This window comes from Myotis daubentonii, chromosome 5, assembly GCF_963259705.1.
Source record: "Myotis daubentonii chromosome 5, mMyoDau2.1, whole genome shotgun sequence".
Classification (NCBI taxonomy): Eukaryota; Metazoa; Chordata; class Mammalia; order Chiroptera; family Vespertilionidae; genus Myotis; species Myotis daubentonii.
In genome coordinates this window covers 77,723,096-77,749,232 of record NC_081844.1, presented here as the reverse complement: position 1 = coordinate 77,749,232, position 26,137 = coordinate 77,723,096, and the positions used below count along the sequence as shown (strand labels likewise).

The window sequence follows — 26,137 nt, the reverse complement described above, 5'->3', positions numbered from 1 at the left end:
TGACGGGGAAAACTGCTAATCTGGAGTGCAAACTCGGTGCACAGGGTTTTCTGGGAGTTTTGTGGCGCGCGGCAAGAGGAAGGGGCTGCGACGCCTGAAACATAGTGTCTAGAGCGCAGGAGCCACAGTCGCGGCGGCTACTCTGTATCCCCGCCGCCAGGTTGCCCTGCCCCTCAGCCGGGTCCGGGAGCCCGATTTAATGCCCCGCGCGGGCTTTGCTAGGGGGCATCCGGGGTCACCTCGTCCACCCAGCCTAGGTCTCCACGGCCCAGTGTCACCGCCACATCAGCTCCCGGGGGAGAGGGGCTGGGGTGGCGAGGCGGAGCAGGCGGACCAGGACCCGGCAGTCGGCCTTAGTGCAGGGCATCCCGGCTACCGCTCAGCCAACCCGGACACTCCCCGCCTCGGAGGCTTCAAGCCCCGCGGAATTTCCTGCAGAGACTGCATGGCGCTGGCGGTCCGCACGCCTGTCCGGGCGCACGCACTCACCGCGCGCACATCAGCCCCGCCAACCCGTGCCCGAGCGCACGCAGGCGTTCCCGCGAGCCCGCACACGCCGCGCGGCTCGGGAGCGGAACCAGCAGCCAGGACCGGGCCGGGGCGGTGTCCCTGGGCGGGCCCTGGGGCGGAGCGCGCTGGGCGGGACCGGCAGGGTCGGGGCGGGTCCGCGTCGCCGCCGTCCGCGCCGCCCCGCCCTGGGTCCCGCCGCTCGCTGGGTTCCTCGCGCCGCAGCCCCCGCCGTACCCGCTGCCGAACCCGCCGCCACAGCCTGAGGTAGGCGCCGCGGAGAGGGGCCTGGGCTCTGCCTGCGCCCCGGGCCGTGCGCCGGGCCCCGGGGGAGCCGAGGGGGAGGAGGTGGGGAGGTCTGGGCGAGGGCGCGGCGGGAGCGGGAGCGGCCCTCTCGGGCCTGCAGGGTCAGCGGCGGGCAGAGCAGGCCGCGCGGGCGTGTGCGAGCGGCCCGGGTCGGGGAGCGGGAGGCCGGACATCGGAGGCGCCGGCGGCTGCGGCCAGGCCCGCGGGGACGTGCTGGCGGAGGGGCACGGCCGGCGCCTGGAGGCCCGGTCGGCTGCAGGTCTAGGTGACCTTCTCCGGCGGCGCCCTCTGGCCCTCGATCCAGCCAGAGCGAGTCGGCCAGGCACCCGCCCGCCACCCACGCTCGCCGGGCCGAGCCCACGGGCAGGTGGGGGCCACGTTGTCGCCGCGGGGGTGAGCTCCTGTGACGACCGTGGCCCGCGCCCCCAGCCCCTCGCGCCCTGCCCGACCCACGCCCGGAGAAGCTGGCGCCTTGCACTGTCCGCGTGTGCCAGCGCCAGCGGGGCGGAACTGGAGAGTCGACTTAGGCCGCCGGGGCCGGGGCTGGGGCCATGGCCGGAGGTCAGGCCTGGGAAAAGGCGGCCCCGGAGCCATGTGGCCTCTCCGTGTGCCGCCGGATCCCTGTTTCGGTCTCTCATTCATTAATCAAATGTGGCGGTGCCCTTAGGAAGCCGGTTCAGAACCCTTTGGGTTAGAGGCCCGAAGCCTCAGCGACTTGTCCAAGGTCACACAGCTGGGAGGGCACCACACATCAGTTTTCCCATTCGTGGAATGGGAGTAATTACACCTCCTTCGTTGGGTTTTTGGGAAGAATAAAATGCATCGATGCACATGAAGCCTCCAGAACAGTGCCTGGCAAGGGGAGGGCCTCCTTAGAAGCCATGACCCTTACCCTTGAGGCTTTTTTAGGAGGACCTGACCCTTCCCCAGTAGCCGGGTTTGCTCCACGTGTTGTTCTGGAAATCCAGGGTTCAATGGACGCAGCCCCTGTTGCCCTGACTGGTGTGGCTCCGTTGGTTGAGCGTCGCCCAGTGCACGCCAAGGTCGGTGGCGGCTGGATTCTTGGTCAGGGCACATACCCAGGTTGCAGGTTCAATCGGGTGGGGGTTCATGGCAGAGGCAACCGATTGATGTTTGTCACATTGATGTTTCTCTTTCTAAAAAAAAAAAACATTAAAAAGACACACATAACCCCTGTTATTTTAAACATTAGGTATTATTAAGCATTTGTGTGCCAGGTATTGAGTAATTTTCAGGATATTCATGAAAAATCCTTTAAGACAGGCAGGGTCAGGCTGGAGCAGGAAGTTGAATGTAGGTGCGGACCTGGGCTAAGCCTAGGCCGGTGTCATCCGAGGCCCCTGTCTGCTTGACCATTCTCTCCAGAGAAGATACGGAGATGGCTCCTTTGCCTCATATGCTGTTGGCAAGGCCAGGGCAGGCAGCCCAGGGCCTGTCTTCCTTCTCTCCATCCCAGTTGTGGACGGAGTTCCTGCACCGGCAGGGCTAAGCCCCAGGCGGCTTTGTTTTCAGTGCCTGGGTTGGTGCCACCTGGCGCACAGTGGGCACTTGAGAAGGGTCTGTGAGGTACATACACTTGCTTTTTATTTAAGGGTCTGCTCACCCTCATTGAGAGGATGGTTTTTGCTGTTCCAGCACGTGACGTACAGTAGCTCATTGAGTATTTGTGGCATTGTTGACTGGATGTATGCAGTGGCCATAGACCCAGACCACAGGCCCTGGATCCTGCATATCCTTTGTGAGGGACACGTGCATCTCACTCACTTCCAGAAGACAGCCTTGCTTAGCAGAGAGCCACACACAGTATTTAAGGAGCTGCAACAGTATGTACAGCCCTGGAGCAGTGAGAGGCAAAACTGTTTCTTATTTGAAATAACTGCGTTAAACATGTTATCTTCATGCTGTGACTCCCTGAGTCCTGTGGAAACTTGTTGGACTGGTGTTTCTGGGCTTGCGGAAGGGGGTGGGGGGGTAACATGGGTGAACGGGAATTCTCCCAGAGGCTTCGGGCCTGGTGCCTTTTCCCTCTCTGATGGCTTCTGCTGGAGTTGGCTGGGGAGCTGGGCTGCTCTCAGTTGATTACGGTATGCAGTTTTATTTCTGCGATTCCGTAGGCACAAACATAGGGGCTCAGGAGGCCGTATGGTGAGGAGTTGCTGGTGGGCCTACGGTCCTGCTGAACACTAGGCAGGTGTGGACCGCGACCTCCAAGCTGGTAGTAATGGGCTTCATTCACCCCCACCTTTACCGGTAAAATGCTCCGAGGCACCGCAGTCCTCTTTGCCCTTGACGGCATTTCTCACGATGTGACATCTTTGGTGGTCGATGTGACATCTTTGGTGGTCGTGACAGAGAGGCATGTGTGCGGCTGAGGGCCAGCCAGGCCTGAAGACGGGCCCTCAGTGCCCAGAGGGTCTGTGGCCTTGGGCTCCCCCTAGACGGCTCTGGTAGCCCCTGAAGAAAGGTGAGCAGTGGACTCTTCCCGCAGGCCTGAGCACAGCGCTCCCTTTTCCTGCCTGCTCTCAGGCGTGAGGGTGAATGGGAATGTAGGCCCTTTAACCAGAACTGTGCTGGAGAGTTCTGCAGACAGCCTGAGCTCAGCACACAGCTCTGACAGGGGTCCGAGAGTCTAGTACAGGTCTGATCTCTCCACTGTAAAAGTGGGATCCATCATCAGTCATTGTTTATTGAGGGCCTGCTAAGCAGAGCCCTGGGGCCTTGACTTATGATGTGTGACACGAATCCACCATCTTACAAGTGGGGGGGTGGGGGCAGGGGGGTAGAGTATGGTTATCATGTCAGGTCAGGAAGCTTGAGCGCTGAGAAGCGAGGTAACCACCCAAGGTCACACAGCTCAGCAGGAGTGGGGCTGGGGTCCGGCCTGTCTGGCTCTAGACCCTCCCCCTCCCCCGCCCCCATGCTGGTGCTTTCCCACCACAGTTGTCATTCCAGGGGCCATGGTGAGGACCTAATCAGTGTGAACACCTTTTAAAAGTAGAATTTGCTGTTCAGAGGGGAAGTTATTCTTTTACACCAGTGGTTCTCAACCTTCCTAATGCCGTGACCCTTTAATACAGTTCCTCATGTTGTGGTGACCCCCAACCATAAAATTATTTTCGTGGCTACTTCATAACTGTAATTTTGCTACTGTTATGAATCGTAATGTAAATATCTGATATGCAGGATGTATTTTCATTGTTAACAGTGAACATAATTAAAGCATAGTGATTAATCATAAAAACGATATGTAATTATATATGTGTTTTCCGATGGTCTTAGGTGACCCCTGTGAAAGGGTCGTTCAACCCCCAAAGGGGTTGCGACCCACAGGTTGAGAACCGCTGTTGTACACTGATCGGAGTGAGCAGGTCCATAGCTGGGTGCAGGCCAGCTGTCAGTGGGCAGCGGTCAGTGCAGTTACCCCTCTGTCGCAAGGTCAGTGGCACGGAGAGTCGTTCAGAAGGGTCGGTCTTCCTGGGATGCTGGACTGTTCAGCTAAACAATGCCTCTTTATGGCCGGGGAGGATTCTGGACCCTGTGGTTCAGGGTGACCTTTCAGCAACCTGCACAGCAGCCCTAATTATCATAAGAAATACAGAAAATGAAAGTGATAAAATACCTGTGTTTGTTGCATACCTGTCAGGCGCCACCCACTATACTAAGTGCTTTATATTCATCTAATTTAGTCCTCACAGTGATGCTCTTTCCCCATGTTAGAGCTGGAGAAAAATTGAGGTGCAGGTCTGAGGGACCCCCTGCGGCGCCCTCCGGCCCTCCATCCCTCCATCCCTCCATCCAGCCAGCAGGGAGGTGCGGCCAGGTTGTGACTTGCGGGTGGTCACGTACCTAGAGAGAGGTAGAGTGGGACCGGAACTCAGGGCTGCTTGACTCCGAAGTCCACCTGCCTAGCCACCGTCTATTTTAACCCGGGCGGGTCAAGCCAGGTGTGAGGCTCCAGGGAACTCGGGAGCAGGCAGAAGCCCTGGGTGTGGCTGGGACCCAGACCTGGGCATGCTGTGTGCCTGCCCAGGCCTCCTTGGTGGGTGGGTGGGCAGGCTGCCCCCATGTCAGCTACATCCTCTTGAGGCTGGTGGAAGGCTGTGCTGGTGGTGGCCCAGCTCCCAGCATGTTTTAAAATAGAAGCAACAGCTTTGCTGCCCCCGCTAGAGCCTGATGTGGAAGGGGGAGGGGAAGACAGCTGCACTGAAAACACAGACCTGCTCCCAGAGCATGGGACACCGGCTTTGCCAGCACCCTGGAGTCCCAGCCAGGGGCTGTTCCGGCCTGCCTCTTTCTGGTGAGAAAGTATGGGGTAGAGTATGTAAGGAGGCTCCCGATGGTGTTGGCCCCACAGACTGGCTTTCAGAGCTGGGCTAGCCTCCGGCTTGGGAAGTTGCTTTTCTGCTTTTGCACTAATCCCTGCTCGGTCCGAAGTTCCTCCGATAGGCTGGCGCAGTTCTGCCCTGACAAACCACCTGGAATAATAGTGTTAGAGAAAAAGCGGAGCCAAAGGCATTCCTGCAGCTCTCCCTTCCCAAGGGAAATCTAGGTTAGTGATGGTGATGGTGATGGTGATGGTGATGATTGCCTTGTAGGTCATGGACCTCGCAGGAATCCGATACACACTCACACAGGGCAATAAAAAGCATAACGAAGGGATCATTTGCAAAGGTGTGGGTAGAAGGTGGGACACCAGACAAGGGCCGTGGCCCCAGGGGTCCTTTGGAACGGGGAGGGGCCCCTTGGCAGGAACTGTGGGCTTGGGTAGTGGAAAGTAGTCACTGCCCACCTGAGGTCCGAGCCTGGGCATGAGTGCCCCAGCCTCACTCCCACTTTCTGCTGATGCCTCCTGTTGGCCAAACCCAGCCGTAGCCCATGGATAGCAGTCCGTAATGACCGGGTCTTGGGGCACAGAGCAGGATGGAGGAGGAGTGGATCTGGATGGGCAGACAACGACCAGAATAATGGATCGCGGTTACCACTACCATTTATTGAGTGCTCGTGTGCCGGACATTTCTGCGTGCTCTGCCTTTGCTTGCAGCAACTCCGGCCTAGAGCTACTATTGTTTGCTCCATGTTATAGATGAGCAAAACGAGACCCTGGGAATATACGTTACCAGTGGCTTGTCCAAAGTGACACAGCTAGGGAAGGCCAGCGCGGCCTAGAACCTCTGCAGGCTCCTACCCCTTCCCGCCGTCACTGTGTCCTGCTGCCCGGGCACCCCGATGGGCTGGGGAATGCTGTGGCAGGCTGGCTCCTGGTGTTTAGTCCTAGTCCTGGGATACCCTTGCTCTTGAAGATAATATGGTCTTTCAGCCCATTGGGTGTTACCTGTGTTCGGAAGACTTTTCCTCCCAGCTGTTCCGGACTGAGCTTTGGGGCCTTGGCCACTTGCTCCCTGTGTCAGCCATGGCAGTGGTTGTGGCTCTTTGAGGGCACGAAGGCTCTGCTACCTGATGGCTCCTCTGCAGAGAAAGGAGCGTACTTCCCTTGGGAGTCCTGGGGTGCTCGGTGCAGGGAGCAAGCAGCCCACTCTTCTCAGTGGCGCCTGCAGGCTGTCCTGCCTGTTAGGCAGCGAAAGGCTGAGAGGGAGGCTTTTGAACAAGTGCATCCGGCAGTCCTCACGCTCGCTGAAGTCAGGGAGCTCTGCCCTGCTGCCTCCGGGCAGGGTGGCCAAAGCGCAGGCGTTCACCTGGGAGTAGAACGAGCCCCCTATAGGCCTTGCTTGTTAACCCTGCATCTCAGTGTGGATGAATCTGGTAGGTGGCTTTTCCTCCTGGCGCTCCTGCTGCAACAGACTTTCAGAATGAATGTGACTGGCGGCCTTGCAAGGGCAGCGTGCCTCCGTTGCAGACACATTGGTTGAAATTTTAGATTTTCTGTCCTTAACTTGAAAAAAAATCAATATATGGAAACAACTTAAATATTGAAGTAGAATAAAAAATGAAAATCTTATTTTAACTCCACTCCCCCCTTAAACCCCCTTTCCTTTCCAGAAGCAGCTCTGAGGCAGCCCCATTTGCAGATGGGCTCGATCCTTCCCCAGGCGCTCCGTTCACTCACAAATGCGTGAGCATGTACAGATGTGTGTGTGAAAAGGCGATCCTCTAATCCAGGGGTCCTCAAACTACAGCCCGCGGGCCACACGCGGCCTGCCGAAAACATTTGTTTTTTTACTTCAAAATAAGAGATGTGCAGTGTGCATGGGAATTTGTTCATAGTTTTTTTTTAAACTACAGTCCGGCCCTCCATTGGTCTGAGGGACAGTGAACTGGCCCCCTGTTTAAAAAGTTTGAGGACCCCTGCTCTAATCCCATGGAACTACAAGTTTTCTGTGACTTCCTTTTTTCATTTAACTATATCCTGGATAGCTTTCTGTGCCACCACGCATACATTCACCTCATTCGTTTTGCTTACCACATGGTGCTCCTTAGTTTGCGAGCACCTTAATTTTTATTCGTTCCTTTGCCTATTGATGGACATTCAGATTGCTTCTGGGTTTTGTGTTACAAATAACACTGCAGTGAGCATCCTCATCTTTGCTTGCTTTGGGGACTATGGTGGGTGAGTCCCTGGCGGTGGATTGCCCCGCGGGGTAATGCATGCCTCCATTAAGTGGCACTGCCAGTACTTGGCTCCAGGAGGGTTGTGCTGTACCTAGCACTCCCATTTGGCGTGAATGGGAGTGACTGTTTTCCATACCAGTAGTTTTGTTAGCGTGTTGGTTGAGTGAGCTTCCCAGACACAGGTGTGTCATTCCCTCTAACGTGGTTCCCCAAGGCCCTTAGAATAAAGTCCATGCTTGGTTCTGAGGTCAGAGTGGCGGTGCTCACTTCTGAAGGCTCTTTCTTGGTCTCAGCCTGAGTTCAGCTCTCCTCAGGCCAAGGTGGGGGTAGGGATGCTCGTTGTGGGTCTCCCCATCCCTTAGCCCTGGTGGTGCTGCAGTGGGAGCTCCTGCTTCCTAGTTGTATTGTCACCTACTTAGTCCCTGTTGCCAGATATTTAGTGTCTTTTTTTTTTCCTCCTATAAAAACACTTTGATGCTCATTGTGCATTTACACCTACTATGTGCCAGGCCTTGGCATCTTTGTACTCATAGTTTTTTCCATGTTTTGGATAAATTTATGCACTACAGGCTCTGGGATGCTTTGAGTTCAAGGGTGCGATTTGGGGGGTAGGTGTGCATTTGTAGGGGTATTGGAGGGGCTGGGAGCAGAGCAGCTGTCACTGTCATGCAGTTGCCAAGTCAAGGAGGAAATGCCCCGCAAGCCGGAGGTTATGTAAATGTTACACATGCTGGGTGGTATACTATCTTTCCCCTCTGAGCTTCTAGTATGGGCTGGATTTTCATTCCTGAGCTGGAGTAGAGCTTGCATAATTGTTCAAGGTCAGCCAGGGAATGGTTGGGTAGGTAGGCTGGCAGGCAATGGAGGGGAACCAGGGACTCCTGTCTCTTGGTATGATTTATTGGTCCTTCTCAAAGTCATCAGTGACTGCAGCCAGGTCTGCTCAGCTGGCCCTGCCCATCCCTCACTTCCCACTTCTCCTGGGCAACTGTGCTCCTCAGGCCGTGCCTTGAAGCCATCACCAGGCACAGACCTGGGTCCTGCCTTCCCCCACAGCCTTCTGACTTCCGCCTGTCCAGGGCTGCCTGCTTTGCCCATGTTGAGTGCTCTGCTTCCGGCTCAGCCTCTGGAGGCCGGGCTTCTGAAAACACGTGGTGGATGCTGTGGGGACAGATGGTGAGCTGATTGGGGTGGAGGGAGGGCCCAGGGCCAGGGTTCAGCCTCAAGTTAGCGCAGGCAGGGAATTAAATGAGAAAGCAGAATGCTGGATTCCCTTTCCTCCAGCGCTGGCCTGGAAAACATGAATGGAATCATTATTTCTACCATAAAATTGTTCTTGAAGTGGGTGCTGAGAACTGTGTTCAATGGCATTTTCTGGCCGTTTGCAGTTGTAAAAAGGCTGAGTTTCTCAGAGGCAGAGTGGCCTTGGGCCTTCCCTCAGATAAATGCAGCAGGAGACAGGGTGAAGGAAGACTGCACAAAAAGAAGGGGAAGCTACAACCTAGGCAGCTGGGGGGGCCTTAGTGAGGGGAAGCCATCCCCCTGCCCCCTTGGTGGGTGTGCCCTCTGGTCCAGGGGTGAGTTTGGTGCTGAGCTGGAGCCAGGAGAGCCTGGCCTCATCAGAGCCTCCTCTGCTAACCCAGCTCCCTTGTCCTTGGAGGGTTATCCCCTTCGTGGCCCTGTCCTTAGGGTGATGTTTGCTGTGCGTGGAGTGTTTTTTTGACAGGTGGCTTTGCCTGTTTGTTTCTGGAGATGAGTGATAAGAGGGCATTTGGGGAACATTAAATGGTGAGTGTTTGCCTTTTCCATGGGGGACGGGCCTGTCCAGATGTGAAAGACGCGGTGTCTATGAGGCTGGTCCTGGAACCGGGGGCGGTGCTTGGGAAGGCCCTGGCCCTGGGGCACAGGGAGGTCTTAGCTGACCCAGAGCTCAGGCCACTGGACTGCTCTCCCCTTCATCCCGGGGCTGAGTTTGGGGCCCAGTTGGGGAGGAGGCAGCACTGAAGAGGGGTGCTCAGTCCACTGGTACCTGGTAGTGCTGCTGGGGGTGGAGAATGCTCTGGTGGAGACCTCGCCGAGATGTGTCCAGGGCTGTCTCATTGCTCCTGGGAGGGGCCATGCTGGGCCATATGCTTCAGGCTGGGGTATTTTGGAGGACCTGGGGCATAGTTTCCTGGTCTGTCCCTGGTGTGGGCATGCCTATGGGGTTTGTTTGGGGTGGAAGGGGAGTCTCCAGACTTGAACGAGCCTGTGGGGAAGGCCTGGAATGGCTCTTCTCCCGGGTTCTTTGTGCCCTGACCCTAATGTGGACTGAGCTGCCCATGGTTCCGGACTGATCATGTGTAAGAAGTAACAGCAACAAGAATGGGATAGTGTAAGCAGCTCACTGGGCTGCTCTCTGCTCTGACAGCAAACTGGGTTCTGACAGAATGAGCAGAACCTCTGAAGAGAGTAACATAGGACCTGGACCACAATTTTACTTTGTAAGTCTATATAGTTGTTTCTTTTGCAAAGTGCTCATTGGTTTTGTGGGCTCTCTGCAAGGTGTTTGCAGTGGCCTTGGTCAGGAATGGGACTTCGATTGTGACATTGTTTCCTGGGGGTCCCCCTTACCAGGAATGTGCCATGTCGGTGTTCATTTGTGTGAGTGAATGTGGGTTCAGATGGGGTGCATGCAGCAGTCGGTTATTTAGGTACTCTGCATTTCACAGATTAATGGAACCATCCTCTGGTTAATTAAGTTTCTGGCTAAAGGCTTTGGGGAGGGAGAAGATGCGGAAGATGATGCTGTTTGGCGCTAGGCATTTAATTCTGTGTACACAGTGTGTCCTTTTAGGCATGTGGTGTGGTCTGTGGGGCAAGGACTGTTTGAATGACTTGCCTTCCTTAAATACCATGGTGCCTAATAAATAAATGCTTGTCGACTGACTTCGTGATAAGCAACAATCCCAACTAGTACTTTGATAGTTGGTTTTAAAAAATAAAGTCACGTTGGTGCTCACTAAATGTTTGAATTAAAATTTTGGGGGAGATGGGCTTGCATGGCCTTTCATGTGAAGAGTTGCCTAAGGTTCACTCTGTTCTCTGTGAGGAGTCTGATACTCTAAAAGTGGGTTCCTCTAAAGTGCAAAAGTTTTGTGAAAAGTTGGGTCCATCCTGGCACATATTAGATACACTATAAATATTTGTTGAGCCCTAGCCTGTTTGACTCAGTGGATAGAGTGTCGGCCTGCGGACTGAGGGGTCCCCGGTTCGATTCCGGTTGAGGGCACATGCCTGGGTTGCGGGCTCGATCCCCAGTGGGGAGCGTGCAGGAGGCAGCTGATCAATGATTCTCTCTCATCATTGATGTTTCTATCTCTCCCTCTCCCTTTCTCTCTGAAATGAGTGAAAATATATTAAAAAAATATTGGTTGAATTAAGGAAATCAAGACCCATATCGAAAATAGGTTGCCATGAAAAGCTCTGATTTCTATTCTGGGGATTTAATGCTCTAGCAGCTGAAATTTTGTAAGACGATATCTTTTATTGGCAAGAGATCTGCAATTCAGTAAAGTAGCTGGCTCATGACAATTAATTCATTCAGCAAATATTTACTGACTCCTACTATACGCTGGGCCTGTGCTCGGCTGGGCTGCCGAGGAGAAGGGGTCTGAAGTCAGGCTATCTGCTGTCAACAAATGCCTACTGGGTGTCTCACACTCTGGCCACAAAAAGGAGCATGAGACAGCACCGGCTTCTGTCCACCTGAGAGAACAAGGCACCTGGAATTCGGCGCTGGTGCTTTTTATTGGTGGTTCATTATATCTAATAATTTTATTAATGGACAACTAATTTCCATAATTATCAATGCATTTATTCTGGTGGTTCTTTTATTGTAGCAGAAGATGGCTGTGCCTCCCACGTATATTGATCTTGGCAAGTCCGCCAGGGACGTCTTCACCAAGGGCTATGGTGAGTATTGCGTGGGGCGGCCTCCCAGCTCACAGACTGGATGGGCATGTTTGGGATTTTGCCCATCATAGAGAGACCTGGGTCAGTCAGCTCTCAGATCTCTCACACCCCGGAAAAAAGATCAGCTCCCTGTGGCTAGGAAGGCAGTTTCGGTGGTGCACCCAGTAGGGGCAGCCTCATGAGCTGCTGCAGACAGGTGGACATGCTTGTTCTCTCTCCCAGGTGTGCAGCAGCTGTGGATGCTGCCGCAGTGGAGAGCGAGTTCTAAATTTAGCCCATCCTTAGGCATGTGCCCACGCGGTCATGCACCTTCTTCTCCGACTCTGCTGGCAGCGCAGGTGGGGGCCAGGTGTGTGCCTGTCTGCCTGCCGCTGCGCCATGGCAGCTGAGCTCTGCACTCAGGCAGGCGGCCATGCAGACAGGCGCCCTCGGCACTCACGCCATTTTAAAATAGCATAAGGGAGGCAGAGATGCTGCTCTCGGTTACTTAGCTAACCTATTAACAGTTACCATCTTCTTTCTTTAGGATTTGGCTTAATAAAGCTTGAGTTGAAAACAAAATCTGAGAGTGGACTGGTAAGTTGTCTGACCCTCATGGAGCATGGGTGTTTATTGTAGATCAATATATAACTGCTGTGTTCTGGGTGCAGAGTCCAATGAAGGGACTTTTTCGTTTGTGGCAGTTTGTAGTTGTCACACTTACTGCATCCTCTGTGGAATGGGTGGCCCAGGGGAACCGTACTAATAGGTCCTTAGTTTGGCAGCTGTTAACACTCCCAGGTATATGGGGCAGGTGTCAGTTTTATTTTAAAATTGATCTGTATTTAATGCCACATAATTATTTCAAAAAATCTTAGGAGCCTGTTTTAGATTGTGCTTGTGGTAGTTGCTGGAAGGAAGACGTTTTGGGGTTGAATTACTGCACCGTCAGCGTTAGCTCAGTGCTTTCTTGCTTTACGAGGCTGCAGGCAGGATGGAAGGAGCAGTGCCTTCCTGCACAGCAAGCATGTCAAACTCGTGGCCTGCAGGCTGCATGCCTTGTGTATTTGGCCCGTGTTAGCCTTTGAGTTTGACATGCTTGCTGTACAGACCGAGTTACTGGGGAGGAAGGACGCTGTCTGCTGATAAGGAATCGCCCATAGGTTCTCTTCCTTAGCAGGTTCCTTTAGCCCCCTCTGTTCCTTACATATCTAAACGAGTTAGAGCATTACCTTTAGCCCCACACATGCAGGCTGTCCCCTCCTGCATAAAGGGAGCACAGCCTGTTTAGGGTTGGAAGGATGTAAAGTGAAGTGCTGATACGCAGGTTGTGACTCTCTCTCTCCTTCAAAGGAATTTACAAGCTCAGGTTCAGCCAACACCGAGACCACCAAAGTGGCAGGCAGTCTGGAAACCAAGTACAGGTGGACTGAATATGGTCTGACATTTACGGAGAAATGGAACACGGACAACACACTAGGCACGGAGATTACTGTGGAAGACCAGGTAACCTGCGAAAAGACAGTGTTGTTAATTGGCATCTGCTAGCCTGCCTCGTGACTAAACCTACTGGCGAATTTCTTTTCCGTTCAGCTTGCACGTGGACTGAAGCTGACCTTTGATTCATCCTTCTCCCCAAACACTGGGTAAGAATCTCATCTGTTTTCTCTGCAAGGACACTTGGCTGTGTTTTATAGTAAGATTCTGCACTGTAATCGTTCTGGCCTCAGCCGCAGAGGCTGAAGGATTTCTGGTCTAGTTACACTCCGGTTCCTGCCAGTGAGGCTGCTGGTAATGCATGTGGCCGAGGCTCAGGGCAGTGGGCGACATCTGGATGCAGGGCTAACTGATCTCTGGTGCCAGCCCCATTTTTCAGGCCTGGGCCCTCTCCCCACGTCCTACGGACACACGGTGTGTGGGCTTAACTGCAAGGTGGCTCCTGAGGCTACACTTTTTGCCCCAGGCTCTCCAGCCACAAACAGATTAGGCTTGATGGTCACTGGGCACATCAGGAGGCAAGATGGTGTGTTGGTCGGCCTCACCTGCTGGGCACTTTTCACAGTGGCTGGAATCGCTCTCTTCTAGAACACACCCTTGTTTTTCCTGCCCCGGGCAGCAGGTCTCCCAAACCTGGGGAAGGGGATTTTGCGTGCTGATAGCAGGCTCAAGGGCATGTACTGAATTTCATATTTTAGTTTTAAAAAATTGTGGTAAAATATGCTTACAAAATTTACCATCTCAACCATCTTTACGTGTACAATTCAGTGGCATTCTGAATTTCATTTTTTGCCATTCCATCTTTTTTTAAAAATTTTAATTTATAATTTCTTTATTTAAAAAATTGATTTTTAGAGAGAGAGGTAGGGAGAGGGAAAGAGAGAAAAACCCGTTTGAGAGCAAAACATCAATTGGCTGTCTCCTCCATGCCCCCTACTGGGGATCAAGCCTGCAACCTGGGCATGTGCCCTGACCAGGAATCGAACTAGCAACCTTTCAGTGCATGGGATGATGCCCGACCAACTGAGCTGCACTAGCCACAGCTTGCCATTCCATTTTATTTTCTCCTTTCTTCTTCTCTTCCTTTCCCTCTGACAAGTGGTGTTTTTTTTTAAATATTAAATGTATTGGGGTGACATTGGTTAGTAAGGTTATTTAGGTTTCAGGTGTACATTTCTATGATACATGATCTATATATTGCATTGTGTGCCCACACCCCAAGTCAAATCATTTTCTGTGTCTATATATTTGGCCCCCTTTACCCTTTACTACCCACAACCCCTTGACAGGTGTTTATTAGAGGGAGAATCGGCTGAGTTGAGACACTGTACAGGGTGGAGGATGACTACAAGGGGCTGGGTGGACAGGGCTCCTGCCTCGGGGGGTCATAGTCTTCTTATAAGTTGGTTATGGATGATCTGAAGACCGTTGGTTAGGAGCTGAGTTGACTCTTGTTCTTATCTTTGCTGGAGTTTCTCCTGCAGGAGTATTGGCTTCCTGCCGGCCCACTTCCTGTCTCTGCACCCTGCCCTGATGGGAGAAGGTGCCCAGAGGAAGCCTCTGATAGGATAAGAGGCTGCTGGACCTGCCCACAGGCTTGACTTTGCTGCCTAGGACTTTGCCCCTGCCCTAGGTGGCACACTTTGGAATTTATAAGGGATTTCCTACTACCTTTGGGAGTTTTGCAGAGTTTCTGGGTCCTGCAGTAATACACATAAGAGGGAAGGTTTTTATTTAACTTTTTTTTCAAAATATTTTATAGTTAACATATACAAAAATGTATATTCTTATACTCTTCACCCAGCTTCTCCTAATGTTAGCATCTTACCTATCCATAATGACCAGAACCAGGAAATTATGTTGCTGCTAACTACCTGGTGCCTTATTTGAGGTCCGTGATCCAGTTTAGGGAACTGCATTGCATCTAGTTGTCAAGTCTCCCTTGTCTCTTCTAATCTGGAACAGTCTTTCTTTGTCTTTCGTGACCTTGACACTTTTAAAGAGGACTAGCCAGTTGTTTTATAGAATTCTTCAACTTGGATTTGTCTGATGTTTCCTCGTAGTTAACCTCAGGTTCTGCAGTTTTGACAACCATAGAAGTGCTGCTGTGTTGTGTGATATCAGGAGGTTTACGTATGTCAGTATGAGTCACTACTGGTGACACGGCACGGACTTGCATCACTTAGTTAAAGTGGTGTTTGCCTGGTTTTTCTATCAAGATACTATTTTTTTCTTGGTAAATAGTAAGTATCTTGTGGGGAGATACTTTGAGACTATGCTAACGTTCTGTTTCTTACACTTTGACTCACAAATATTAGTATCAATTGGTGATGCTTGCCTGCAACAGTTACGGTTGGCAAGCATCATATGGTGATTTCCTGTTCCCATCATCCCGTCTGCATTGATTAATTGGGATTCTACTGTAAGGAAGAGCTTTTCTTTCTTTTCCATTTATTTATTTTACCAATTATTTATTTATATCAATATGGGTTCGTGAAATTTTATTCTATGGGTTATAATCCATTACTGTTATTTTATTACCCATATTGCCCCCAGATATGGCCATTGGGAGCACCTTCAAGTTGACATCCTATGTATTTTGGACAAGCCTCTATCATTTTTTTTTTTTGAGTACTTCTTCAGAAGATATTCCAGACTCAGCTGCTTCTTGCTCTTCCCTAGCCTTGCTGTCAACCATTTCTCCAAAAACCCTTGGTTTCTTTAATTGAAGAAGGGTGTTTTGAAACCAAGATTGTGGGCGCAAGGTGTACACGTTCTACTGGGTATCCGAGGAAAGTTTTGATGACAAGCATGTAGATTGGAAATGAAGCTGGCTTTCCAGAGTGCCTGAGGGTTATGGTCTGGGAAAGCATCCTGGCTTCCATGAGGAGCGGAGTGTAGACCACATCTGGATGAGGCTACAGACTTCATCTAGGGACCAGCACCCACACTGAGTACCTGACACAGGTACAGCCAGCTCGTTAACCACAAATCAGAGTCATGCCCCTCTCAGGTGCTTGTCAAATTAGCACCACTGTTTAAAGAGCGAGCAGTGGAATGCTTCCTTAGATCAGAAGCCTGGAGAGAAACCTGAGTCACTACCCCAGCACTGCCCATTCTCCGGGGACCTCGTGTCCTTGGCCAGAACCCAGGGTGACACTGGAGGTGCTGTGTACACGGTCAGGGCAGCTGGAGCACACCAGTGGTCAGAGGCCCTGCCCAGGCCTCACACTTTGTGGTCAGCAGCAGCTTTTCACCTAGTCGTTATGAGATGCCCACTTTTTACATTTCTTGGCCTCCCTCTCTATCTAAATGTCAGCCCCTGAGCAGCTGTCTTTTCATTAATCATCCTACCCAGCCTGGTGCCAGATAGATGCTTGGCCCAAATCCAGGTTTCTTCCCCCAAAGAGCAGACACACCAAAACAGGTTTGAGCTTTTCTGATCGAGAGATAATTGGTTTGGTGGTTATGCCTTTCCTTCAAAGTTTGTGAAAATGTGCAGAAGCAACTTGTATGAAAGTTGCAGGTGTCAGTGTCCCTTGGGAAGGGTCTTGGCCTTATTTTCAACGATGACCTCTGGAATTCTTGTCTCATTGAGGACTTGGGACGTTTAACCTTCACATTTTTTTTTATTATGAAAAAATTTAAACACACAAAAGAATGCAGAAAACTATATTAAACCCTTATCATGTTCCTATCACCCAGCTTTAAGAATCATCAACCCATGTTTTCTTTATGCATCCATAATTAATCCCTCCCACCTGCAGATTATTTTGAAGCAAATAATATATCATACAATTTCATTTGTAAATATTTTAATACTAGAGGCCCGATGCACGAAATTTGTGCAAGAGCAGGCCTTCCTTCCCCCGTCTGCTGGCACTGGCTTCCCTTTGGCACCTGGGACCCGGGCTTCCCTCACAGCCCGAGCTTTGTCCAGAAGGTTGTCTGAAAGGACATCCGGTCTAATTAGCATGTTACACTTTTATTAAGATTCCTTTTTACAAAAGCATAACTATAATATCATCACATTGTAAAAAAAAAAATCACAAGGGGAGAACCAAGATGCCGGCGTAAGGTATAAACCTGTGCGTGCTGCCTCCCACAAAAACACTGAAATTACAACTGTAAGACAAAACAGCTATCATCCAGAACCACGGGAAAGCTGGCCGAGTGGAAGTTCTACAACTAGAAGGAAAGAAAGAAGCGCATTGAGACTGAGTAGGAGCTGCAGAGGCACCAAGAACAGAGGTACGGGGGCGCATGCGAGGCGGGCTGCAACTGGATGCACGGTTTTTTTCAATCGGAAAGGGATACAAGCTCTCGAATGCATTGAGCTCGTTTAAGGCGAGATTCTGAGGTCCCAGACTCCTACGGGGAGAAACTGGACTGTCTTGCAGCAGGTCAGAAAGCGAGGGTTGCTTTCTCGCAGAGCTGCTCGCTGGGATCATTGTTGCCGTGGGGGCGTGGGACTCAGGGACGCAGAGACGCGGAGTCGGAGTCGCGGAGACGCTGACGACAACCATTGCTGTTTGCTCCGCCCTGGTGATTCTCTGAGACCCCACCTCACTCAATTTACATCCCTGCCCAAGCTGTGCCCGTGGCGCAAGGAATCACCTGCGTTTTTGCAGCCTATTCTACAAACAACAGCTGGGTCAGAGAGCTTCAAAACTTCCAAACCCCAAACAAAGAGGAGAAATCTGTTGATATCGCTGTAGCTCCTGCTGGGTGGACTCACACAGTGGTCGACTTGGAGATCCAGGAGCCAGGGTACCCTTGGTTAGATACCAGATTTCAACTCCTCACATCCATAAGGGACACACTCAAGAAGCAGACTCAGTGAGCACCAAAGCCCCACTGAAGCAAGTCCTACCCCATAATGGTGTCTCCAGCACAGCAGTTCTTCCACTATAGACACAGCGGGTCCTCGCAGTCAGCCAAAATGCGGAGACAAACATGTCAACAAATGAAAGAAATGGAGGAAAGCAAACTAATGGAGGACATAGAGTTCAAAACCACAGTTATAAGGTTACTCAAGAATCTTCTACAAACATCTGCGGAACTTAGTGAGACCTTCAAGGATTTTTTTTTTTAATATATTTTATTGATTTTTTTACAGAGAGGAAGGGAGAGAGATAGAGAGTCAGAAACATCGATGAGAGAGAAACATCGATCAGCCGCCTCCTGCACATCCCCCACTGGGGATGTGCCCGCAACCCAGGTACATGTCCTTGACCGGAATCGAACCCGGGACCTTTCAGTCCGCAGGCCGACACTCTATCCACTGAGCCAAACCGGTTTCGGCGACCTTCAAGGATCTTAATGAGAATGCCAAAAAAATGGAAAAGGACCAGTCAGAAATTAAACATACACTGACTGAAATTAAAAATAAAATACAGAGATCCAACAGCAGACTAGAGGATCCCAAGAATCAAGTCAAAGATGCAACCCAGCCAAGTAACAAAGAAGCAAAAAACACCCATCCAGAAAAGCAAAATAAAAAAAGAATCCAAAAATATGAAGATAGTGTAAGGAGCCTCTGGGACAACTTCAAACGTACCAACATCCGAATTATAGGGGTGCCAGAAGAGAGAGAGCAAGATACTGAAAGCATATTAGAAGAAATCATGACAGAAAACTTCCCCTACCTGATGAAAGAAATAGACTTACAAGTCCAGGAAGCGCAGAGAACCCCAAACAAGAGGAATCCAAAGAGGACCACACCAAGACACATCATAATTAAAATGCCAAGAGCAAAAGACAAAGAGAGAATCTTAAAAGCAGCAAGAGAAAAACAGTTACCTACAAGGGAGTACCCATACGACTGTCAGCTGATTTCTCAACAGAAACCATGCAGGCTAGAAGGGAGTGGCAAGAAATATTCAAAGTGATGAATAGAAAGAACCTACAACCAAGATTACTATATCCAGCAAAGCTATCATGTAGAATTGAAGGTCAGATAAAGAGCTCCACAGACAAGAAAAAGCTTAAGGAGTTATCACCACCAAACCAGGAATATATGAAATGCTAAAGGATATTCTTTAAGAAGATGAAGAAGAAGAAAAAGGTAAAGATAAAAATTATGAACAACAAAGTGACAACAAATAAATACCTATTAACAAGTGAACCTAAAAATTAAGTCAGAATAAACTGGTGAACATAATAGAAGCAGGGGCATAGAAAGGGAGTGGACTGACAATTCTTGGGGGGAAGGGGGTGTGGGGGAGGCGGGAAGAGATTGGACAAAAATCTTACACCTATGAATGAGGACAGTGGCAGGGGGTAAGGGCATGGGGTGGGATGGGAACCAGGTGGAGGAGAGATATGGGGGAAAAAAAGAGGAACATCTGTAATAATCTGAACAATAAAGATTTATTAAAAATTAAAAAAAATCACAATTCCTTAATATGGGCAAATCTCCATTCTGTTCAAATTGCATAATTTTTTAAAAATATATTTTATTGATTTTTTACAGAGCGGAAGGGAGAGAGATAGAGAGTTAGAAACATTTATGGGAGAGAAACATCGATCAGCTGCCTCCTGCACACCCCCTACTGGGGTTGTGCCCGCAACCAAGGTACATGCCCTTGACCGGAATCGAACCTGGGACCTTTCAGTCCGCAGGCCGACGCTCTATCCACTGAGCCAAACAGGCTACGGCTGCATAATTTTTATAGAATCAAAAATTGTCCATGCAAAATTGCAAAAATTGGTTTATATGGCTCCTAATTTTGGATTCTCCTCTCTGTTTTTCCCCTTGCAATTTATTTTATTTATTTATTTTTTTAATAAGTGGCACCCCTTGCAATTTATTTGTTGAAACTAGATATTCCCCCTATTTCCTGTAAGTCTAGAGCAGCGGTTCTCAACCTGTGGGTCGCGACCCCTTTGGGGGTCGAACAACCCTTTCACAGGGGTCGCCTAAGACCATCGGAAAACATATATAATTACATACTGTTTTGTGATTAATCACTATGCTTTAATTATGTTTAATTTGTAACAATGAAAATACATCCTGCATATCAGATATTCACATTACGATTCATAACAGTAGCAAAATTACAGTTATAAGGTAGCAACGAAAATAATTTTATGGTTGGGGGTCACCACAACATGAGGAACTGTGTTAAAGGGTCGTGGCATTAGGAAGGTTGAGAACCACTGGTCTAGAGGCTTCATCATGTTTATATTCCACTAGGGGCCCGGTGCACGAAATTTGTGCACTGGGTGTGTGTGTGGGGGGGAGTGTCCCTCAGCCCAGCCTGCCCCCTCTCACATACTGGGAGCCCTCAGGTGTTGACCCCCATCACCCTCCAATCACAGGATCGGCCCCTTGCCCAGGCCTGACGCCTCTGGCTGAGGCGTCCGGCCCGGGCAGCGGGGACCCGCGGCTGCAGCGGCCCCACGATCGTGGGCTTTGCCTTAGGCCCAGGCAAGGGACCCCTAGCTCCTGGGACTGCCAGCTTCGACCGTGCCCAGCTCCCATCGCTGGCTCCACCCCTACTTCCTGCTATCACTGGCCAGGGCAGAAAAGGCACCTGATTCTCCGATCATGGCTGGGGGGCAGGGCAAAGGCGGCCTTTGCCCTGCCCCCCAGCTCTTAGCTCCCCCCTGGGTTTCCAATCACTGTTAGTGGCAGAGGGCTTCTTCCTGCTTTCCCTTTCGCCTCCCTGCATTGTGCCTACATATGCAAATTAACCGCCATCTTGTTGGCAGTTAACTGCCAATCTTAGTTGGCAGTTAACTGCCAATCATAGTTGGCAGTTAATTTGCATATAGCCCTGATTAGCCAATGAAAAGGGTAGCTCGTACGCCAATTACCATTTTTCTCTTTTATTAGTGTAGATGGGGGGTGGTACTAAAATACACGGTGCTCTAGAGATTCCATTGGGATGCACAAAGAAGGCCTGTTTTCTCGTGCATGTTGGCGTCATTCATCTCAACCATCTTTAAGTGTACAATTCAGTGGCATTATGAATTTCATATTTTGCCAACCCACTCATTAAGGGTTGCAAATTGGTGATAATTCCTTCTTCATTTGTAGCTAGAATATTTTATTAAAGAGAAACTTCTCATCAACTATTTAGTTATAGTTACTATTTGAGATATAGTTACTATATGAAATGTTTAATTCCTTTTTTTATTTAATCTTTTCAAAATTACAAATTGGTTCTCTAGCCTCTAAGGCTGACTAATGTGTGTGTTTTGTTGTTATGAATTAATAGATTTAAACATATTTGATATATTTCAATGTATTGCTGAGATTACTTTTTTTTTTTTTTTTTTTTTTAAGAGAGAGTGGAAGGGAACGAGGGAAGGGGAAGAAAGAGAGAGAGATGTGAGAGAGACACATCAATTGGTTGCTGGGGCCGGGGATCAAGAACCTGCAACCCAGGTATGCCCTTGACCGGAAATCAAACCTCTGATCCTTCTGTGCACGAGCCAGATCTCTAACCACGTAACAACACTGGCCAGGGCTGCCGATATTACTTTTTACAATGCTCCCATTGCCCCATGTGTAAGCCCTTGGGAGTCTCTCAAGTCCTTTGGCCCCAGCCTCAGTGTCCTTGAGGCTTTGATAGATGCCTCAAGCTCACCTTGCACATTTCCTGCAACCGATAATCGACTATTTCTCTGAGGAGCACTGGTTCCTTTTAGGAGGGAATGATATTTAGGACCCAGAGGCCAGATGCTGGGGAGGCTTCAGTCTCAGTGTGAATGACTCTGGGGTGGACAGGGCTGGGAAGTCCTTGGGCCTCTGACAGATCTGGTTTCTCCCCTGATCTCTGCTGAGAATGCAGCTTGCTGTCCATGAGAGATGTCCATTTTGTAGCTCAGTGACAGAAACAGTCAGGTGTAAAGAGTATAAATATTGTTTGATAGATGTGATCTTGTCTTCAGTGTTGACTTTTGGTAAAAGGCCTGGTGACAATATATTTGCAGGTGACACAACTCACCTGCCCGTCCTGAGGGGTGCTGGGTCTTGAATCATAGGCAGGGGCGGCACTGACCTGGGCCTACACTAGCCTGGAATCAGCAGACTAGACCTGGGCCTTCCTGGCCCTGTGACTGCAGGGCCCTAGGTTCTGTACCTGTGCCGAGTTCTCCTTGCCGTCTCATGAATACTGATTAAAAGCTGTTGTATTTACTTAGACAAGATCTAGTGTTTGTTTCTTTTTTGCTTAAGTGAGCCACCAAGTAAGAAGATGACCAGACCATCTCCTTAAAGAGCTGCTGTTTAGCCGTAGCCGGTTTGGCTTCGTGGATAGAGCGTCAGCCTGGGGATTGAAGGGTCTGGGGTTCGATTCTGGTCCATTTAAACTGGGATTTTTTTTTTAATTTTTAATTTTTCGGCATGGTTGTCACAAGGAGAGTTAGCTCCTGATTTTAATACAATCTCTTTTCCTTTAGGAAAAAAAACGCTAAAATCAAGACAGGGTACAAGCGGGAGCACATCAACCTGGGCTGCGACGTGGACTTCGACATGGCCGGGCCTTCGATCCGGGGTGCCCTGGTGCTGGGCTATGAGGGCTGGCTGGCTGGCTACCAGATGAATTTTGAGACGGCGAAGTCTCGAGTGACCCAGAGCAACTTTGCGGTTGGCTACAAGACCGATGAATTCCAGCTTCACACTAATGTGTAAGTCATGTGAGTGTGGGCGTGCGAGTGTGTGCAGCGGGGGGATTGCTCTTCATGATGACTCCTAAGCTCAATTTTTAGTCACTGTACAGTGAGTTTGTTGTAATCAGATGAGCCAAGTGGACTGTTTCCCACCTACCCATTTCCTGACCTGACTTAGGGCCTTTGTGTTCAGTGAACAGTAAATGCTGTCGCTGGTACACAGAAGGACGGATCAAGGGTGTGATGTCAGTCCAGAGGCCTGCCCTTCCCTGCAGCTTTACGGGCATTGGCGGGCCTTTCGGTTTTAGTTAAAGTGGGGGAAAGGTGCAGCTCTCTCTTTCTCCGCATGTTGCCTGTGAGGATCAGGATGGGAGACAAATGAGGAGATGGTTTTCTCAGTTAAATACAGAGTGTCCTCTGCATTGTGGAGCATTGGAAAGTTTACTAATTTCTGGACAGTAGAGTGAAGGGAAGAGGAAATTACGGGTTGGATTAGAGAGAGCCCTTTGTCATCACACTTGAGAGTTGCAGTGCTGATTTAGGTTAAGGGAAACAAATATTTCATCCATAACATCCCGGTGGGACGTGAGGAGCTAACCTGCAGCACAAGTCGGGTGCAACTTTACTAAATTTCTTTCTCTCCACTAGAGGTCACTCAAGAAGAGACTTCTGAAACTTAAACACAAGTAAATGGTATTAGTGTCTAAAGCAGGGGTCCTCAAACTATGGCCTGCGGGCCACATGCAAATACAAATATTGTATTTGTTCCCGTTTTGTTTTTTTTTACTTCAAAATAAGATATGTGCAGTGTGCATAGGAATTTGTTCATAGTTTTTTTTAAAACTATAATCCAGCTCTCCAGCGGTCTGAGGGACAGTGAACTGGCCCCCTGTTTAAAAAGTTTGAGGACCCCTGGTCTAAAGGAATCACATTTCCATTAATTCATTTTTTGAGGGAATTGCTTATAATTAAGTAATGTAATATAATAAATGAATATTATTCATAAATTTTGAGTCTTTTAAAACTAAAAAGTCACAGGAAAACTATAGAGGTGTTCGGTCAGGGGGTCAGAGGCTGGGGAAGGTTGTGACGACGAATAGGTGCCACGAGGGAGTTTGGGTTGATGGGACTGTTTTGTATCCTGATTGTGATGGTGGTCACGTGAGTCTGTACATGTGATAAAACTCATAGAAATGTATACCAACGAAGGGGCAAAAAGGTTACATACATTTAAAAAGGTAACATACAAAAAATAGGAAAATACCACAAGCATAGAAGTGTTTTTTAATTTACCGTTTTGACTGAAATGGAAAGTGGTCCCTTGGTTTGGAATTGGGAATTGGCACCAGGTTAGGAAGGACAATGGTTGTTTGCTGTTTTCCCCATGTACCTGAACTTCACGATTTTTAAGAAGTGGACGTGGTTTATTTTGGGACCTGGCATGGGATCAGCTGACACAGCCAGCCTGGGTACCCTGTGCTTACAGAGCCCCAGACGTGTAACTGACACTCTTTGTGCTTCATAGAGATGAATTTGAATGAGTTCCCTTTCTTTATGGTTTCGAGAACTCAGTAAGGGAAGGCTGTGTTACTGGTTTTAGAATATATAGAAAAACATGACACTTTTTGGAAAACATTTAAGACCAAGAAAATATCCCCTTTTGAGTTATACCAAAGCCACTCACATCTGTTACTTTTGACAAGCTGCTGTTTTGCAGTATGCTCGGACTTCCTGAAGAAGTCAGGGTTTCAAGTCAGGTGGTTCCTGTTGTTTCTGGAAGTAACAATTCTGAATTTCAGGGGAAAACGTAAGAATTTAGAATGTATTTAATGAGCACCTACTTTAGGGAGAGTGTATTGGTGAAAAGCAGAGTTCGCAATGAAAGAGTAGCAATTTATTCCTGGGTTAGTGAGTTCTAAGCTCTGGATTCTAAAGCACATGGGCTCTGCCTTAACAGTTCCCAATGTCATTTCCACTGGAAACATCCGAGATGATGAGGCAGAAATGTGACAGTGTTTATTTATGTTGAAAATGTCAGGGAGGGGAAGGGTCTATTGCCAGAGGCGGGAGTCAGTATGGAGTGTTTGGAAGAGAGGAAGGAGTCTAGCCAATGGGGCTTCATTCCATCTTGAAAGACCAGAAGCATTCTGTCAGTAGCAAGTAGCTCTTTTCCAAATCCCACCAGGATCGTAGATGTTGCTGCATGGACCAGCAGGATGCACAGGTGGACCAGTCTGAACCAGAGGTTGAGCTCTTGCAGTCGCTTCTCTTCCAAGGGGCTGGCTCAGTTCTGGCTGTGTCCCCGAGCAGTGGCTGTAGCTGGTGGTGCTAAAGGCTATGTAACCTCACTTCTGAGGAACCCCGGCCCAGCCTTGCTTGCCCCTTCTGGCTGTGTTCTTGTCTCATTTGCTCCCCCTCCCTTACCATTTTTATGATAGAAGCCTTTAAAAAAGTAATAACTTTAGCAGCAGAAGGGAAATCACTCAGAATCCCGAATCCCAATGCCCTAGTTGCTGCATCTATTTTTAAAGGGTATTTTAGAAGCAAACTTCAGGTTCAGTGGGGCCTGGGTACTTGACTGAGCTGCTGTTGGGTGTTCCCAGTGATGGTTGAAATAGCCGCCCTTGCTCCGAACCCCCCGACTCTGGTGTCCGTTCCATTCCTGTCAGGCTTCCTGTAATTTGGTACTTGTTTTGTGAGCAGGTGAGTCCTTTTACAGCCTCCCTGCCCTCGGTTTGACGTGGGCAGCTCTGCCCCGCGCCAGCCTGCCTTCCTGGGCGTCTCGGCATCCGTGCTGTGCTTGTTTGCAGGAACGACGGGACGGAGTTTGGTGGCTCCATTTATCAGAAGGTGAATAAGAAGTTGGAGACCGCCGTTAATCTCGCCTGGACAGCAGGAAATAGTAACACTCGCTTTGGAATAGCAGCCAAGTATCAGATCGACCCTGAAGCCTGCTTCTCGGTGGGTACCTGTGGAATCGTGCATCACCTAGGCACCACCTGACCTTAGGTTGGAGTCATTCCCGACTGTTGGGGTTCGATGCACTGGCTAGAGATTTTCTCGCTGTGAAAAGAGTTCGAAATAAGGAAACCGCTACCCGTAATAGTACTTACTGTGGATGCCAGGCGCTGTGTGAGCCCCTTGTAGGTGGGTTACTGTGTTTAATTCTCACACAGCCCCTTTGAAGTAGGTGCCTTTTTCAGAAACCATGCCATCCCTGTTATCACAAAGGAGGAACTGGGAGCTTAGGGAAGTCGAGTAAGTAATGGTTTCTGGGACTTTTGGCCAAGATCAAGTGAGAAGTTGAGTAACTTGCCCAAGGGCAGACATTGGGTAAGTGCGGGGGCCTGGGCTTGACCCAGGCTGGCTGGCTAAGGTGCTTCCTCCTCTAACCAGTTCCGGTTCCATGCTGCAGACTAGAAAGGGGTTCCCTTGAACACTAAGGCTTTAAGTGCTCATTTCCCTCCTCGTTTGTCATTCTCTTGCCCAGCTCCCATATTGCACATTATGAAGACAGGCCCTGGTGCTGGGCAGTGGGCATCTTACCTTGCAGACCCTGTAGCATTGCTCAGGGGCTCTTGGTTGCTGCAGTTTTCACATTAAATCCTGTCGAGCTCCATCTCTGTTGTCACAGGGCACTGCTGGCGGCACCCCCTTCTGAGTGGTTTCAGGATGTTGCAGGGTG

At 49.8% G+C, this 26,137-nt stretch overlaps 1 protein-coding gene across 3 annotated transcripts in view; it reads left to right on the top strand.

The window, feature by feature from the left end:
• The first annotated feature begins 621 nt into the window (after nt 1-621).
• VDAC1 (voltage dependent anion channel 1) overlaps nt 622-26,137 on the top strand; it is a 28,751-nt gene continuing 3,235 nt past the window's right edge. Inside the window, exons 1-7 of one of the 3 annotated variants that reach the window (XM_059698388.1) lie at nt 622-774; nt 11,283-11,355; nt 11,882-11,931; nt 12,688-12,840; nt 12,928-12,980; nt 22,243-22,470; nt 25,263-25,413. In XM_059698388.1, the coding sequence (XP_059554371.1) occupies nt 11,289-11,355; nt 11,882-11,931; nt 12,688-12,840; nt 12,928-12,980; nt 22,243-22,470; nt 25,263-25,413 (702 nt within the window). In that variant the 5' untranslated portion in view covers nt 622-774; nt 11,283-11,288. Of the gene's footprint in view, nt 775-5,280; nt 5,384-11,282; nt 11,356-11,881; nt 11,932-12,687; nt 12,841-12,927; nt 12,981-22,242; nt 22,471-25,262; nt 25,414-26,137 lie in introns of those variants that run through there. The other 2 variants (XM_059698390.1, XM_059698389.1) reach the window with 2 other exon arrangements.